At 41.4% G+C, this 18,467-nt stretch overlaps 1 protein-coding gene across 2 annotated transcripts in view; it reads right to left on the bottom strand.

Annotated features, from left to right (window-relative positions):
* SH3RF3 (SH3 domain containing ring finger 3) overlaps positions 1-18,467 on the bottom strand; it is a 631,222-nt gene that overhangs the window by 348,797 nt on the left and 263,958 nt on the right. For both annotated transcript variants that reach the window (XM_073590505.1, XM_073590506.1), the window contains exon 2: positions 6,409-6,684. In XM_073590505.1, the coding sequence (XP_073446606.1) occupies positions 6,409-6,684 (276 nt within the window). The remainder of the gene's footprint in view (positions 1-6,408; positions 6,685-18,467) is intronic.

Raw genomic sequence — 18,467 nt, 5'->3', positions numbered from 1 at the left:
GTCTACTCTATTGTCATGATCCATGCTGGATCATGACAGATATAGTGCACTAGTAACCTTTTTTTTTCTCAAGCTGTGCTTAGAGAGGTTTTTGCCCCTGGTGGCTATTTGGATTATTGCACTGTGGTGCCGTTTGTTCTAAGTTTGCCCCAGTGGTGGTGAGCGTCATTGCACTCTGTTTCTTTAGTTACGTGCACATTTATAATGCAGGTGTGATTGCTGGCTCTGCTATAAAAGAGCCACTGGTGTTGCAATCATAGTTGGTGATAGTATTCATTTCAACCATCCTTGGTGGAGGAAGGAGCTGGAGAACGTTCCTTGCAGCACTGTCTTAGCCCTGGTATGGAAGGAGTCATAGGGGATTTCCTTGTAGCTCTCACAGAGCTTGGTGGCAGCATTTCAGGAGGAGAGCTGCATTCTGGTGGTGGACTCTGTTGCCAGGAGCAAGTGCACAGAGTAAAGCTAAGTGGTGTTCCCCTGTTTGTGTTTTCCCTTCGTGTGTATTAGTACAGCGGTGGGGCCAGTGCCTGCGCCACCCAGCTCCCTAGCAAGGTATAGGTGTAGGGTGTGCTAGGTAGACAGATGTCCTGAGCAGCGCCCGGTGCGGAACCGGTATAGGGAACGTTAGGAGCGTTAGGGACACTGACTCAGGGGAGTGCAGGAGGTCTCCATGTCCCCTTTCCCTATCGCAGGGCCCACCGTTGTAACTGTTGTCCCTCCCCCTTGTCTTGTTGTTTACAGTTACCAGCCTGCGGGCCGTGTCACACAGGACAGCTTCACGTGCCGCGTCGGGTTGTTTCAGTTACCGGCCTGCGGGTCGCGTCACACAGGACGGGTCCACATGACATCTATAAGGCCACCTCCACTTGCCCTCTTGATTACATCTGGAATACTACGAGAGAACTGAGGAGCCGGGTGGGTGAACATCTGGGGGACACTAGGAATAAAAGAGATACTGCGATAGCTAGGCACATATACAGTGAGTACGATGGCCATCTCAGTGATATTTCCTTCTGTATGGTGGAGATTGACAAACCATCTGTTAGAGGGGGGGATTTGCATAGAAGGATTATTAAGAAGGAAGCTGAAAGGACCTTTAGGATCCAATCCTTGAGCTTCAAGGGGCTAAATGAACAAATCCTGTAAACATGCTTCCTGTAAATAGTGTACATCCCGGGCGCCCCCTCCCAATAAACCATGGGTTCCACTGTAACCTCTGAAGCTGGAATGTATCACTTTATGTGACATCCTTATTATGAGTTATATCTATATCAATGATAATGGACTATAAGAAAACCTTGGCCCCATTAATTTTTTATCCCACCTCCTGGTTATTAATGTAATAATCTATCTCATAGTAATTCCTCCTACCTACCCACTCATATACCAGAATGTGCTGTTACCATTGTGTGGCATCGCCTGCCACTGCCCATGGACTGACATCTCAGCCATGGACATAGGGTTACATTCTGTCTACACTAGCAGTCTTGTTGTGTTTGCGCTCCTGCATTGATCAGGGAGATCCTCCTCTCCATCGCTATATACTAAAGCGCTCTTTGCTCTGCGTTCCAGTCTGGAGTGCAATCTCTTCCGGTAATCGGCGGAAGTGTATATCTCTTGCAAACGTGCATGTAGCGCATATGTGCCTCAACCTGGAACGCAAACATTTCCAGTATCTGGCAGATCATCACGCCGGCACAGTATGGAAGCATCATCGCATATCGACTCTACCCGATGCCTTGGGCAAAACAATTTGGAGTGAGAGGTATGGGCTATCCCACTTTTGTGATGCTAGTATATTCTGGCATGGAGTCAGTTCAAGTATATCATTAGTATGTGGGGAAGGGGGAGGGGTTTATTGGACAAACTCCTACATATTTAACTAACCAATAGTTTTTAACTTGGGGAGGATCTGCATGGCACCTATCATGACACATGGTGGGGCCATATTTAAAAGCACATGTTGTGTAGCCCAGGTACACCACCATGGGCCTTTAATCATCTTGCAGCAGCTACACCTCTTATGATATATCCAAAGAAATGGGTCTACCAACAATGGCACTTCAAAAGTGCAAATATATCCAAAAAGATGAAAGAAGTTGAGCCATAAAATATACAACTTTATTAAAGCACAATAGCCAATCAATAAAAACACCATAAAAGGAGATGCCAATCCAATATAACCAAACAAGGTAAGTATGTGCATATATCCCACATGTTACATATATACCAGTAGGAGATACAGAAAGTCTTTAAACTAAATATAGTATCACAATGATTGCTCAACCATGACTACCTACATGGTACATTCAAGTCCTCTCTGCAAACAAATGACATAAATGCACTTATGCAATGCTCTATCTGCTCCCACTGGATTATCGCACAGTGCTAATGATAATGTATTGTAACCAAGACATATATGACCTTACAGATAAAGGTGGACATATGGTTAAAATGTGCAAATATATACATGTATAGTGCAAATATGGCTTGCAATACAAGAAATGGCAATGAAAAATATAGCCTCACAGATAGAGGTGCACATATGGTAAAGGTAAACACCAATGTATATATATTACTGCTTCAGTGCAGGCAAGGGCCAACGTATAACTGCAGCTAATAGTTGCTAAAATAGGCACACAAACCAATGTCCACAATGTAATGATCTAAGCGCCAGCTCGATTCATAAAAAGTGCAGAGTGCATTGAGGAGACATACAACCTTGTGAGGCACAATCCCCGGCGTGTTTCGCTCCAGCTTCGTCCAAGGGGGTAAAGTGTGTGGCTCTCATAGGTTAATGTCCTTAAATAGCCCTAAACTGCCAAGTAATTACCTAACATGTCTGTTGAATAAGGCAGATACAGTTGTGGCCAAAAGTATTGACACCCCTGCAATTCTGTCAGCTAATACTCAGTTTCTTCCTGAAAATGATTGCAAACACAAATTCTTTGGTATTATTATCTTCATTTAATTTGTCTTAAATGAAAAAACACAAAAGAGAATGAAGCAAAAAGCAAAACATTGATCATTTCACACAAAACTCCAAAAGTGAGCCAGACAAAACTATTGGCACCCTCAGCCTAATACTTGGTTGCACAACCTTTAGCCAAAATAATTGCGACCAACCGCTTCCGGTAACCATCAATGAGTTTCTTACAATGCTCTGCTGGAATTTTAGACCATTCTTCTTTGGCAAACTGCTCCAGGTCCCTGATATTTGAAGGGTGCCTTCTCCAAACTGCCATTTTTAGATCTCTCCACAGGTGTTCTATGGGATTCAGGTCTGGACTCACTGCTGGCCACCTTAGAAGTCTCCAGTGCTTTCTCTCAAACCATTTTCTAGTGCTTTTTGAAGTGTGTTTTGGGTCATTGTCCTGCTGGAAGACCCATGACCTCTTAGGGAGACCCATCTTTCCCACACTGGGCCCAACATTATGCAGCAAAATTTGTTGGTAGTCTTCTGACTTCATAATGCCATGCACACGGTCAAGCAGTCCAGTACCAGAGGCAGCAAAGCAACCCAAAAACATCAGGGAACCTCTGCCATGTTTGACTGTAGGGACCGTGTTCTTTTCTTTGAATGCCTCTTTTTCTCTCCTGTAAACTCTATGTTGATGCCTTTGCCCAAAAAGCTCTACTTTTGTCTCATCTGACCAGAGAACAATCTAACAAAACGTTTTAGGCTTTTTCAGGTAAGTTTTGGCAAACTCCAGCCTGGCTTTTTTATGTCTCGGGGTAAGAAGTGGGGTCTTCCTAGGTCTCCTACCATACAGTCCCTTTTCACTCAGACGCCGACGGATAGTATGGGTTGACAGACACTGTTGAACCCTCGGACTGCAGGACAGCTAGAACTTGTTTGGATGTTAGTCGAGGTTCTTTATCCAACATCCGCACAATCTTGCATTGAAATCTCTTGTCAATTTTTCTTTTTGGTCCACATCTAGGGAGGTTAGCCACAGTGCCATGGGCTATAAACTTCTTGATGACACTGCACACGGTAGACACAGGAACATTCAGGTCTTTGGAGATGGACTTGTAACCTTGAGATTGCTCAAGCTTCCTCACAATTTGGTTTCTCAAGTCCTCAGACAGTTCTTTGGTCTTCTTTCTTTTCTCCATGCTCAATGTGGTACACACAAGGACACAGGACAGAGGTTGAGTCAACTTTAATCCATGTCAACTGGCTGCAAGTGTGATTTAGTTATTGCCAACACCTGTTAGGTGCCACAGGTAAATTACAGGTGCTGTTAATTACACAAATTAGAGAAGCATCACATGATTTTTCGAGCAGTGCCAATACTTTTGTCCACCTTCTTTTTTATGTTTGGTGTGGAATTATATCCAATTTGGCTTTAGGACAATTCTTTTTGTGTTTTTTTCATTTAAGACAAATTAAATGAAGATAATAATACCAAAGAATTTGTGTTTGTAATCATTTTCAGGAAGAAACTGAGTATTATCTGACAGAATTGCAGGGGTGTCATTACTTTTGGCCACAACTGTAGTACCGCCATATATTGCCACCAACGAGCACATTCACCCTATCGAGCAGAGCAATTACCTCACAGCAGTGTGAACCCGGCATATACCACAGCCATATAGCACGTCCCCGCCATCATTCAAGGCAATTAGCTAGCAGCAGTGTGAATACGGCATGTATCGCCGCCATATGGCGCGCCCACCCACCGCTCCGTCACTCCCCCTTCTGACATGTCAGGAGAGGGGAGGAACCGGAGACGCCCAGGGTGACGCACCACACAACAGTGTACCACATCACGAGGACCCGCCGTCGGCCGTCCAGCCACACCCCCGTCCGACGTGTCAGGACAGGGGAGCTGCATGGGCTAGCCAGACGGATGTGTCCGCACAATGAGTGCCGCAGTGAGAACAAGTGTATAAGCAAATATTATAGAGACAACTAAGGACTGGACAAAAGAAACATGAGCCTACATAGCTACTTATTGGACATACAGACTCAGCGTGGTAGACATGAATATGTATATAAAGCACATAAACACAAGTTGAACAATACCAATACAGGTCATATATGTCTTGGCTACAATACATGATAATTAGCACTGTACGATAATCCAGTGAGAGCGGTTAGAGCATTGCATAAGTGCATTTATGTCATTTGTTTGCAGAGAGGACTCGAATGTACCATGTAGGTAGTCATGATTGATCAATCATAGTGATACTATATTTAGTTTAAAGACTTTCTGTATCTCCTACTGGTATACATGTAACATGTGGGATATATGCACATACTTACCTTGTTTGGTTATATTGGATTGGCATCTCCTTTTATGGTGTTTTTATTGATTGGCTATTGTGCTTTAATAAAGTTGTATATTTTATGGCTCAACTTCTTTTGTCTTTTTGGATATATTTACACCTCTTATGAACATACTGTAGCCTCCCGGTGAACCACCCAAGGAGAAACGCGTTGAGGCAGAGGCATAGAAGAGTCTTATATTTATCCGCATCAGAATGATAAGTAATCTCTATCTTGACCTAGAACCTGATACCCAGCATTCCATCTCCACTTTTATCCTAGTTGTTTATTGTCTGGGTTAGTCTCCCTGCACATATATCAGCACAGAGCTTGCAGTGTAAGTGAGGGACAGCCGCCGTGGAGTGAGGGTGCCAAACATCGTATTGTAGGGTTCCAACCTCTGCTGGTAGGCAGGGATGATAGAGGACACAAAGAGCTTCCTAGGCCATGTGTGATTAGACATGGGATTTCCTCCATTAGAGTCTATCTAGCCCTTTTGTCCCTCCTGCTACCCCACAATCCCCTTATCTATGGTCTGGTGTGAACAGGAGGAGACATTATAGTGGCTATCTTTTGGAATATATGTTTGACTGTTTTAAAGAAATGATGTATCAAAACAGTCACATATGAAATATTTTATCTAAATTGTCAGTGAGTCTTTCACGTTATATGTGCACTAAAGTTATCTTTTGGTGATATTTTATATGCAATTCTAATAAACATACTTTTTAAAGGTTATATGTTCACACGACACTTACACCAATATTTGGTTTGCTTACATTGCCCATCTCTGTTACATACCATCCCTTTTCCATCCTGGCCATGCCACTCACCGAACAAAACGTTAAAAAAAAAAGCTTAGTAAATGTTCCTATGTTCCTATTATATAAATCCTCAGAAATCAGACCAACATATTCTGTGATGGTGTGCATATTTTGCACTTCTCATCTTACTTGTATCATGCTGAGAATAGAACAGAAGGCTTATTTGTCAGTTTTTTAGATCGTTTTCTTACTAATTGGTGCAATACATAAAAACTGAAAAGTTGAAGTGTGGTTTCTTAAGCTAAATGCAATTATTACAGCAGTGAGATCAATAGAATATTCATGTAGAGCGGATTATTGTCTATTTACCTTGGTGAATGTTAGACAGTCCTTATCCTGATCTTTATCCTTGATTGCAAAGTCATAAAGTGCTTTCCCTTGTGGAGTAGGCTGGCTGAGAGGTTTGATGCATTGGATATAACTTGCTGGGAAGAAGCCACGATTTCCATTCAGTTCTCCATGGTACCAGTTCTCGTCCACTTTCCGTCGTAGAATGATTATGTCCCCCTTGTTAAATTTCAGATCACCAGGCTCTTTTCCTTCATAAGCATAAAGCGCTCTTCCACAGGGAAGCTGAGAAATATTCTGAAAAAAAGAAAAACAATGAAATGAAAGCTCATAAAGGTGTTTAAACAGTAATTTGACCAGAAAAAAATCAGATGTCCAACTCTTCATGAATTGTTCAAAGGAGACCTGATAGGAATTCTGTACTGCCCAAACCACAACAGAAGGAATTAGATGCTGGCTGGCGCGGTTCAGAGAAACATACCGGTACTTTGACAAGCCATGCGAGGACCAAGTGTCTGATGGCTAGTCCATGAGGCAGATATCTGGTGACATTTTTTTTTCTCTTTTACAAATTTCCAAATTTTATTCACAATTTATATAAAAAATAAACTTTACAATAGGCCATGCTGACCTGAAGAATCACGTTGACAGGTCATTTTACATCACAATGAACATCATAAAAACAAACCCCCACAAAAACTGAGGAATTGAGAGATTGTTTGCAATTTCACCTCATTTGGATTTTTTGGTTAAAGGCAATCTGTTAGCAGGTTTTTACTATGTAATCTGAAGACAGCATGCCGTAGGGGTTAAAACAGATTTCAATGATAATTCTCTTATCAAGCTCCAAGGTTTTGTATGCTTCAATGATTGTTTTAGCACCAGGAGCTTATCATTGCTATGACCAGCTGGTCAGGTGTGCCCCTTGGTCCCACACTTCCCTTCCTGTGATAGGCAGCTCACTGTCTATAGACTTTGCATATGCAGAGCCTGGTGTTGGCAGGGTTATCTTCCTCAGCTCTGCTTCATGTTAAATCTAAAAACTCTAATTGTGTGAGAACGGCTGCAACCAGTACCAGTCATACATGGTTGACTCAGCTTCTCTTTGCCTACGTCATACTGCTCTCAGATGAGGGGACAAAAACCTGCTGAAAGTTTCCCTTTAATGGTAAAATGAATGGTGTAATTCAGCACTACAACTTGTCTTACAAATCAAGTCTTCATATCGGTATGTGGATGGAAAAATAAAAATGTTCCGGCTTTGGGAAGGGGAGAAAAAGAAAAGTGTACAAATGGTAAATCACACAGTTGGGAAAGAGTTAAAGGGAATATGTCACAGGTTTTTGCTATGTTATATAAGAGCAACATGGTGCAGAGGCAGTGAGCCTGATTCTAGGGATGTATCACTTACCTAGCTGCTTTGTGCAGTTCTGATAGAAACCCTGTTTTCTCTGTTGTACAGTAGATGTAGCAGTGCTCAGAATACTTAGCTGCGTATAACCCGCCTACACCTCTCAGTGATGCACCTGATCAATGTACAATACATAGAGATGGTCCTGCTTATAAGAGCTGTCTAAGCAGAGTGCAGAACGCAAGATGAGCATCAGCTCCTGAAGTAGGCACAAGTCAGTCTTTCAGCAATGTTCCTTTAAGGAATTTGCGATCACATTAAAATTCTAAATGTTTACTAATAAGAACTGTAATTTTTATATTGCCCATTGGTAATAAATCATTGCTGTAATAAAAAAAAAAGAAAAAGCCCATCATGATACATTTGAGTCTGGAGCGGGAAAAAGCCAGAGGAAACTAATAAATTGCATTGTTATCAAGTTTTATTTATTGTTCCTAGATGATGTGTGGCACTGCGGTAAAGTTCTAAGCTGCCATTTCATTATCCAAGGTAAAAACCTTATTAGTAGTTTACTATTAGGAATTTGTCACAGTGCACAATGGTCTGCAAGGAGGAGAATAATGTGATGCAAACATTCTAGAAAACATCAGCATTACTGGTTCTTTTCAGGGCACTATAATAAAGGATAATGCAAATTGGCATGACCAGAGCTTAGTTACCAGTATAGATTAAATAAAATATTCTAAAGTATGTTAATCCTGGATTGATTCTTATAATAGATAATGTTTCTTCAAATCGCGTAGGTCAAATCGGCTTTTTAAATCCTTTTATTTATCCGCCATGCACTCACTAAATCTCATTGTTCTGAAGCGTAGATTAACAATACTAAAGCTCATCTCAGAACATGGTTTTTAGTAATTGAAGGCATTGATTTTCATTCATGCCTTGCGGGTTAAAAAACAGTTCTGCCATAGGTTAATACCTGAATCCCCACAGTTTTAATATATACCAGTGTTTAACTACAACAATAAAATTGCACCTAGAAGGAAAAATCGTGGCATTAAGAAAATAGTAGGATTAATAGACATGTTAACATGGAAACAGAATTTTCAAAACACCTTGATTTATTCAGTATAAAGTGTGAGCATCATGCGCAGAAATACATGCTCTTACATGCCTTGGCATGCTATAATTGCAGCTATTAATGGTTGTCTGAGAAATGTTCTGTCATGCTGAATATACTTGGACACAGAAATCATCAAGATCCGCAGCTGACAGCTCCTTTTGCAATTGTCAACCAATATTGCCCAAGCTGTGTTTGATGGGAGATAAGTCCAGAGATGCTGCAGGCTGCGGTAGAACATTTAGGCCATGAAGCCTGCTCACAGTACCATGAGGAGCAACATGAGGCCTGGCATGTGTTGGAAACTAACTCCTTTTGTTACTATTGTCATCATTTGCATATCATTAAAATGTAATTCAGTCTTGTGGTTTTCATAGCTCGACAACTTTTCCTTCTTGGTGTTGCAATTTTAATGTTCAGAAGTGCACATTAGAAATGCTGACTGGTCATGAACTATGTTTTCCTATATTACATATTGCTAATATTTTCTTATATTAAATGCAGAACACAAACTCATCACAATTTCAGTAATACTGACAATAGAACTTTCTTATACATAAGGTTGTTCATGTCGATGTCTACAACAAAACATTTATAGATGAAACAATATCTTGAGAAAACACAAAAATTGAGCTTGGTTTGAGCTGGTACACATGCAGCATATAAGTGCATGTTCATATGGCCAAAAAGCATACAAAACCTACAAAAGACAAAATGAAAAAAAACCCTGCTATAATTAAGTAAAAAGCAAAAGTGGTGTCCAGTGGTTGGAACCCGGTCCTTGTCTGCCCTTTTTCACACAGAAGTCAACTTTGACACATGATAAGGTTATTAATACTAGACAGCGTAGGACCGCCCCGATCACAGAGTCACCTTGTCGATGGTGCGACGGCTTTTATGCTATGTTTGATCAAATACAGTATTACTAAGAACTCTGTATGATTTAAATGCACTTTTGCTATTTAACTTATTTAATTATAGCAGGGTTTTTTTCATTTTGTCTATTGTAGGTTTTGTATGCTTTTTGTCCATGTAAACATGTATTTATATGCTGCATGTGTACCAACTCAAACCAAGCTCAATATTTGTGTTTATTCTTTGTATCTTTGCATTCTGTGCAAGCCAGGGTGCGGCCTCCCTCTCCTGAGCTGGAAATTGTATCTAAAGGCTTCCCCTGACTGGTGTCCAGCGGTTGGGACCCGGTCCTTTTCTGCCCTTATTCACACAGACGTCAGCTTTGACACATGATAAGGTTATTAATACTAGACAGTGTAGGACCGCCCCGACCACAGAGTCACCTTGTCGATGGTGGGACGGCTTTTATGCTATGTTTGATCAAATACAGTATTACTAAGAACTCTGTATGATTTAAATGCACTTTTGCTTTTTACTTATTTAATTATTGCAGGGTTTTTTTTCATTTTGTCTTTTGTAGGTTTTGTATGAAACAATATCTTGTTATAACTCAATGTTTTATCATCTAGTACCAGCTAGAAAATTATAATGACTTGTTACGGAGCAGCAAAGTTGTTATGGAGCCAAGTGCTTGGGTGCTACAGTCCCTCCATTGTAATCATTTTAGGAGTATTAGTAATATATAAAGTGCTCTCAGTGAGAAATAAAATAGGAATCTTGTGGGTATGATACCTTTTAATGGCTAACAAATAATAGTGAATGATGTTACAAAGCAAGCTTTCGGGACTGCTTACGTCCCTTCATCAGGCTGATATAACAAAATATTTGAAGAAACCTTATTTATATACAGTGGAGAGCACATGCTGGTGTGATACATGGACATTTCAATAAACGAACAATGAGCTTGAAGAGAGAATTCTTAATTAAGTAAGATTAGATAGGTGGTGTGAAAGTTCTGTGAGATCAAAGGGCTATTTGGAGGAAATAGCTCAGATATGGCAATGGGCCATAAAACCTTCTGACAGATCGAGTCCTGTGTGAATAGAGTCAAAGATTGTAATGAATTTATGTTCCCACACCCGTCGATGTTTCTGTGATTTAAAATTGCCTTTTAAAAATGACAACTTTCATATTGTCTATGTTGTGTCCTGGATCACAGAAATGTTTGGCCACATGTAAATGGTTTTTTTTTGCCTGCAATTGTATGACGATGAGACCTCATCCTTGCTCTTAGTCTCTTTTCTGTTTCTCCAACATAGAGGCCACCCACAGGACATATATTGCATAGAATTAAATACACCACATTGGAAGAGGAACATGTGAATGTCCCAGGGATCTTATAGTCCTGCTGTGTGTTGGGGCTTTGGATTTTGTCTTTGGTCTCTATATGAATGCAGGTTTTGCATCTTCTCCCATTGCAAGGATATGTTCCTCTTGGTGAATCTGAGGGCATTGAACTTTGGATAATGATGTTTCTTAGATTGGGAGGTTGCCTGTAACATAGCAAGGGGGGTCTTTGAATAGTATTTTTAACCGGTCATCCTTGTGTAGGATATGGTGAAGTTTCTTAGCCATTTTTCTCAGTATTTCAAGCTGTGGGTTGTAGGTCACTACCAGAGGTACACGATGATCTTCCTCTTTTTTTCTGTATTGAAGTACTTGACTTCTAGGGATCCTTGTGGCCCTAAGGAGTATTAGTGGCTTGGACCACCACCAATCAGAAGTCAGGAATGTTTTTTGCAAATGTAATACTAACTCACCTGCTAAGTTCAACAAGAGAAATTTGTTATGTCAATGTTGATACATTTTAAACTGTTTATTCCAAATACCATAGTCACATGTTCACCATTCCAGCACATTGTCTCCTGTGTAGACAGACGTTAGTATCTGCTGTGTGGAAGTGTTACCTGTCCTGATTCGAGCACCAGGCTCTTTACAAGCTTCCTCTGCTCTTGTGTGTATCAGGTTATCATGTTAATCCAGTGTGCACCTCTGACATCAGTCACTTTGGCCTTTTTAGGCCAGATCAGGTGGCGAAATGCTGACAACAATGTTGATTGGACTCAGTTTGTGCCACAAGAGAAATCCAGCCCTGCTTATTATTGGACTTTGCTTCAGTTCTAAAAAAGCGTGTCTCTTGTCAAACACAACTCTATATGACTGCAAACTTGACTCTGCACCCATTTCATCAAATCCAGCTCCCCTGTTCCTTGCTGCTCTATGTGCTGTTTAGCATATTCAGCTTCCCTGTTCCATGTTGATGCAGGTGCTGTTCAGCATCTCCAGCTCCAATGTTCCATGCTGCTCCACATGCTGTTCAGCATATCTAGTTCTGCTGATACATCCTGCTCCATGCACTGTTCAGCACATCCAGCTCCCCTGTTCCTTGCTGCTTCATGCACTGTTCAGCACATCCAGCTCCCCTGTTCCATGCTGCTTCATGCACTGTTCAGCACATCTAGCTCCCCTGTTCCATGCTGCTTCATGCACTGTTCAGCACATCCAGCTCCCCTGTTCAATGCTGCTTCATGTGCTGTTCAGCATATACAGCTCTACTGTTCCGTGTTGCTTCATGTACTGTTCAGCATATCTAGCTCTGCTTTTCCATGTGGCTTGACATGCTGTTAAGGATATTCACCTCCCTTGTTCCATTTTGCACCACGTGCTGTTCAGCATATCCAGCTCCACTGCTCCATGCTGCGTCACGTGCTGATCAGCATATCCAGATCCCCTGTTCCTTGCTGCTCCATGTGCTGTTCAGCATATTTAGCTCCTTTATTCCATGCTGCTGCACACGTTGTTCAGCATATCCAGCTCTGCTGCTCCACGCTCTTTCATGTGCCAACCATCATATCCAGCTCCATCATTCCAGGAGCCGCCCTGCATATCCATCTGTGCTGTTCCTTAAGCCCTCGAGCTTGTCCACCTTAGCTATAGATCCCTACTGCAACACCTCCAGTGCAAGCTTAGAAAATCCACCTCATCATGTGTGCCATAACAAGACCTGCTGTGAGCTACAATGAAAAAAGTGATGTACGTGAACTCAGCCTTGATCTGCAGAGGGTTGCAGTTCTACATCACTGCCCTATCACACATACACATACCGCACATACACAATAGCTCAGGCGGTAAAAATGTTAGCCTGACATAGTGTAGACTAATGAGTCAATCAGGGAGAAAAGGTTGATGTTAAAAGGGATATTGAGGAGGGCGATACCTTTAGCGTTAATATACATGCGTCAAATCCACTTTTTATGGCCAACTCACTGAATGAATTTAAGAAAGGAATGGATGCTTTTCTTGTAACAGTATAGAAGGTTACGAATAACAGAATATTATAGGTAGATGGTTGACCCAGCTTAGGGGGAAGGAATTTTTTTCCCTATGGAGAAAATTGACTTCTACTCTGTGGTTTTTTTGCCTTCCCCTGGATCAACAATGCAGAACAGCTGCACTAAAAATAGACTGAGCTAGATGGACATAAGGTCTTCCTTCAGCCTTCAAAACTATGTTACCATGTAATGCCCTTATTTCAGGGCTCCTGCAAGGAAAGAGGCATTCTGGGACATTTAGTCTGCATTACGGGAACCATGTTAGAGAGGAAGAAATAACCAACATGCCAGACAACCACGAAATGGCACACAAACTAATGAGGTGCACACAAACTAATGAGGTACACACAAGTCACAGACAAGAACCTCTACACCATTCTTAGTAGTCTTTGCTGATTCCTAAAGGAAAACATTTCACTTCAAGTTCACACTTAGAGCATGGATGTTGATGCCATTTCACATGCATGCTGATGTAGGTGACGCGCTGTCAATACCAGTTTCTATGGAAACTACATGTAGATTGCAAGAACTTTCCCTAATTACAGACATCACAAAGCACTCGCTTTATATAATTGGGTCTTCTGATATGTTTCCATTTTTCCTTTTCCAGGTTTTATTTGCAGGTAAATCAGCTAAACATTGGTCAATGATTAAAAATTCAAGGAAACACTTGTATATGACGCCGGACTAGAATTACTGCTGCAAACAACCACAAGAAATCCTATCTACTTAATTCTTATCATGCCATCTGATGGCTTTCATTTAATGTTTTAAGTGTTTTGTTCATATTTGCATTCATGTTATTGAAGCAGTTTGTATTGATCCAAAAAAGTTTTATTTTTCATTACAGCATTTATAAACCGTTTTTTGGTTAGAGTTATGCTACGGGTAACGTCTAGAAGCCATTTACTTGTCTCAATGGTCCCTTTTTGGCTGGCAGATAAGTCATCTATGAATGAAGATTAAAGGGGTTAATGACAATTTGTTAGAAGGCTCTCTTGATAAAACGTTGATCACAAAGTGCCCCCCAGCCGGGACTCTCAGGAATCAACTGTCATCTCTGTTAATTTCCTCTGCAGTGCCATCACAGGGGGTTTAAAACAGGATTAAAAAAAAATCTTTCTAAGAGCTGGAAATGCGTTATAATAGTAAAATAACAAAAATATACACAGGACCCTGGTTAAGCAACATCTATGGAAGTCAATGGCCGCTAAACCAAAATCCTGTGAATCTCCGACTACCTGATTCTTGTAATAGTCCACCATGATGTCCTTCATGCCTTATCGACAATGGAAGGACACTGCTGTGGCCAGCAATCAGAATGGGATGTTGCAGGTAGCTCATAGGGTTCTGGTCTGGTGGCCACTAACTACAGACATGGCCGATGGATCGGTGACCTGCAAATCTTTTAGCTCATCTCTCATCTCTAAAATAATCATTATTTACCTATTTGACCACCACCCATCAGTTGAGCACCGCCATTTCAGTACCAGGGTTGCCAATTTGGCTTATGTCTTCCGGACAGATAACAAAAAATCACGGACTGACAATATTTTTTACAGACACATTGGAAACCCATAAAAAATCATTATGATTATACAATCCACGCCTAATGCCCATAGTTTTGATATGGAGACATCATCTACATTCACTGCAAACTGTAAAATAAGGATAATTACAGTCAAAATTATCTGTATACATTTTTTCAGCTTCAAAAAAATCACAGACCTCTCACAGGGTAAAAAAGTGCCGTGTTTTTACTGACTTGGAATGTCTGGAAAGATAACAACCCATTTGAATACTCTCTACCAGTTCTTCAGTAAATATCAAGTCCACCATTCACATAACCTCTACAATAAATCTCTGGCTTCAATAGTCACATACTGTACATGCAATGGTTCATACATTAATTGGCAGCTAGTAATTGGCTGAATATTATGAACGTGTGATGTCATTGCTGCAGGATCGGGAGAGACCACTGGAAAGGCAGCTCTAGAGTTGCCGGATATTGAATAGATAGGCCTTTCAGAGAGAGCGAATGGCACTATGCATCTGCTTTCTACTCTGACTGGCTGATAAGGATCCCCATCCTCTAATGGGGGAGCAGCGGTTATGATAGAGTCACAGTTTTCTCTGCTGTAGTTCTAGCAGAGCTCAGTTGTTGAGCTGTGTGTAACCCAGTCCACACCACAGCACTCTGTGTACATTGTATTATGAAACAGAGCTGCCAATACATGCTGGGGTCATGTTTGGACTAGGTGGCACAAGACCAGTTGTCCTGTAGTAATAATATCCTGCTGCTAAAAAACTGATTGATTGAAACAGTATAACACAGCATCAGTAAGTGACACATCGCTGTAGTCAGGATCTCTGCTCCTACATTATAGAGCTCTCAGATTACATAGCAAAAACTTGGTGACAGATTCCCTTTAATACCTTTAATTCATTCCACAAACTGTATGCATATTGTCGGCAGCGCATCCCGTTTACATCGATAGGTGTGCTACTGACAACGATAATCTTTTATGTCACATATAAAATGCAATCAGGCGATGAACTAGTGTTTGCTCGGTCATAAGCTGATCACAGTGATGTTTACACACGTCAGTGACAGTGAACGAGGGTCTTACTAGCGCTAATTTGGCAGGTTATCATCCTTGTGTAAAAGAGTTTTGAGGATTAGTGGTTAGAGAGCACCTAGTTTGGATACTTAGCATTACTACTCCTTTACTACGTTGTCTTCAGTGATTATCATATCTTGTTAGCATTCTTATGCCTTATAATAATAATTTTATGAACTTTGTATTCTGACTTTCGAGAAGAAAAAGAGTGTGAAGGTGCAGAAATTATATATATATATATATATACATATATATATATATATTGTGGTGTAGTGACCACTATGTTCGCTAGGGGGTGCTGTGTGGGTGTCCCAGGACGGGCCTACAGGCATATCCAATGGGTATAGGATGCTGAATGACCGCTATGTATCCCAAGGTAGGTGGCCTTGAGATGCAGGCTCGAGGGCTTGAGTATTCATCAGCAGAGGTACTGCTGATGTTTCCGTTACAATGTGACAGGGAAGCCTGTGTGTGGATGTGTGTAATAGGGCCTTTAGTGAGGTGATAGCCATGTGATCACCTGTGGGTGTGGTTATGGACCATATAAGGTACCTGAGGTCTGGTCACATGAAGAGAGAGCGCATGGATCTGATTGGGCCATGTGGAAGGTCCCGGCAGGCCTAGGTGGAGGAAGGTGGGCTACCTTCCTGAAGACCACGTGCTGAGGCTGCTGACCCGGTGAGGCCTATGTATGCTGGCTGTATGTGAGGAGGGAGAGGAGGGATAAGCCTCCTGTGTTTTGCTGAGGCTCCAGGACTGAGCCTGAAGTAATGGACATTTTTATGTTCTTTTTTGCCTAAGCTAGAGGCTATTTTTTTGTGATATGCTGATTTATGGTTTATGACACAAATAAACCGCATTAACTTTAAAGGAACCTGCCTCTTGACTGTCTGCCGCTGCACCTGAGCGAGTCGAATCCCTAAAATATATATATATATAGTCGGCCTCAATGTAGAGCCAATGCTGGGGGTGCGGTTACCTGCAGAGCCCCCACCCCTATGACTGATTACCGAATGCTGGCGGGGAAAATGAAGATCATTTTCTCCCAGCTGTATTCGGCTGTGTGCAGGCGCCGGACGGCATAATAATGCTGTTAACCTGCAGACTAACTGCATATCTGCAGATTAAAAGCGTTATTTCTGGTGACAAGCTCCCTTTAATATTTGGTACAGAAACCTTTCCATGCAATTGCAGAGGTCAGACGTTTCCTGTAGTTCTTGACCAAGTTTGCAAACACTGCTGCAGGGATTTTGGTCCACCACTTTATACAGATATTCTCTAGATCTTTCAGGTTTCAGGGCTGTCACTGGGCAACATTGAGTTTTAGCTCCCTCCAAAGATTTTCTATTGGGTTCAGGTCTGGAGACTGGCTTGGCCACTCCTGGACCTTGAAATGCTTCTTATGGAGCCACTCTTTAGTTGCCCTGGCTGTGTGTTTTGGGTCATTATCATGCTTGAAGACCCAGCCATGGCCCATCTTCAATGCTCTTACTTAGGAAAGTAGGCTGTTGGTCAAAATCTTGAGACACATGACACCATACATCCTCCCTTCAATCCTGTCCCCTATTGCAGAAAACCACCCCCAAAGTATGATGTTTCCCTCACCATGCTTCATGGTTGAGACCATATTCTTGTGGTTGTATTCATCCCTCCTCTTTTTCCAAACATGGCGAGTGCAGTTGATACCAAAAAGTTCTATTTTGGTCTCATCTGACTACATAACCTTGTCCCATGCCTCCTCTGGATCATCCAGATGGTCACTGGCAAATTTTAAACAGGCCTGAACATGTGTGGTGTAGTGAGTTACTATCTGCAATCTTTGAAACTGTGGTCCCACTCTCTTCAGGTCTTTGACCAGGTCCTCTCACGTAATTCTCGGCTGATTCCTGACCTTTGTCAGAATCATCCTTACCTAATGAGCAGAGATCTTGCATGGAGTCCTAGACCAAGGAAGATTGACATTCATCTTAAGTTAATTCCAATCTCTAAAAATTGTGTCAAGATTTGTTGTCTTCTCACCAAGCTGCTTGATTATTGTGCTGTAGCCCATCCCAGCCTTGTGCAGGTTTACAATTGTGTTCCTGGTGTCCTAAGACAGCTCTTTGGTCTTGGCCATGGTGGAGAGGTTGGAGTGTGACTGAGTGTGTGGACAGGTGCCTTTTATACAGGTAACACATTCAAACAGGTGTAATTAATGCAGGTAATAAGTGCAGAGTAGGAGGGCTTCTTAAAGAAAAACTAACTAATCTGTGAGAGCCAGAATTCTTGCTGGTTGGTAGGTGAGGAAATACTTATTTCATGCAATAAAATGCAATTTAATTATTTAAAAATCATACAATGTGATTTTCTATATTTTTAGATTCTGTCTCTCACAGTTGAAGTGTACCTACGATAAAAATTACAGACCTCTTCATTCTTTGTAGGTGTGAAAACTTGCAAAATCGGCAGTGTATCAAATACTTATTTTCCCCACTGTATATATTTGTATCACGGCTACGTTGAGCAAAAGTACCAAAGTAGGTTTGACAATTTAAATAATATATTATGTGTAATTCAGATTTAAAGATAACTGCAAGAGAACAAATGGCGAGCTTTGTCTTATCCTGTAAGAGCGAAATGACTGTTCCTTCAGAAATGCTGATAACGCAGACAGGTAGCTGTAATTTCACAGATCATATAGTACGTCCTAGCAATCTCTCTCATCTTTACTTGAGCTTCTGTCAGAGCGCTCGTCAGTG

This window comes from Dendrobates tinctorius, unplaced genomic scaffold, assembly GCF_039654945.1.
Source record: "Dendrobates tinctorius isolate UK_male_01 unplaced genomic scaffold, ASM3965494v1 ptg000117l, whole genome shotgun sequence".
NCBI lineage: Eukaryota > Metazoa > Chordata > Amphibia > Anura > Dendrobatidae > Dendrobates > Dendrobates tinctorius.
The sequence above is the reverse complement of the archived record's forward strand: the minus strand, read 5'-3'. Positions and strand labels throughout refer to the sequence as shown.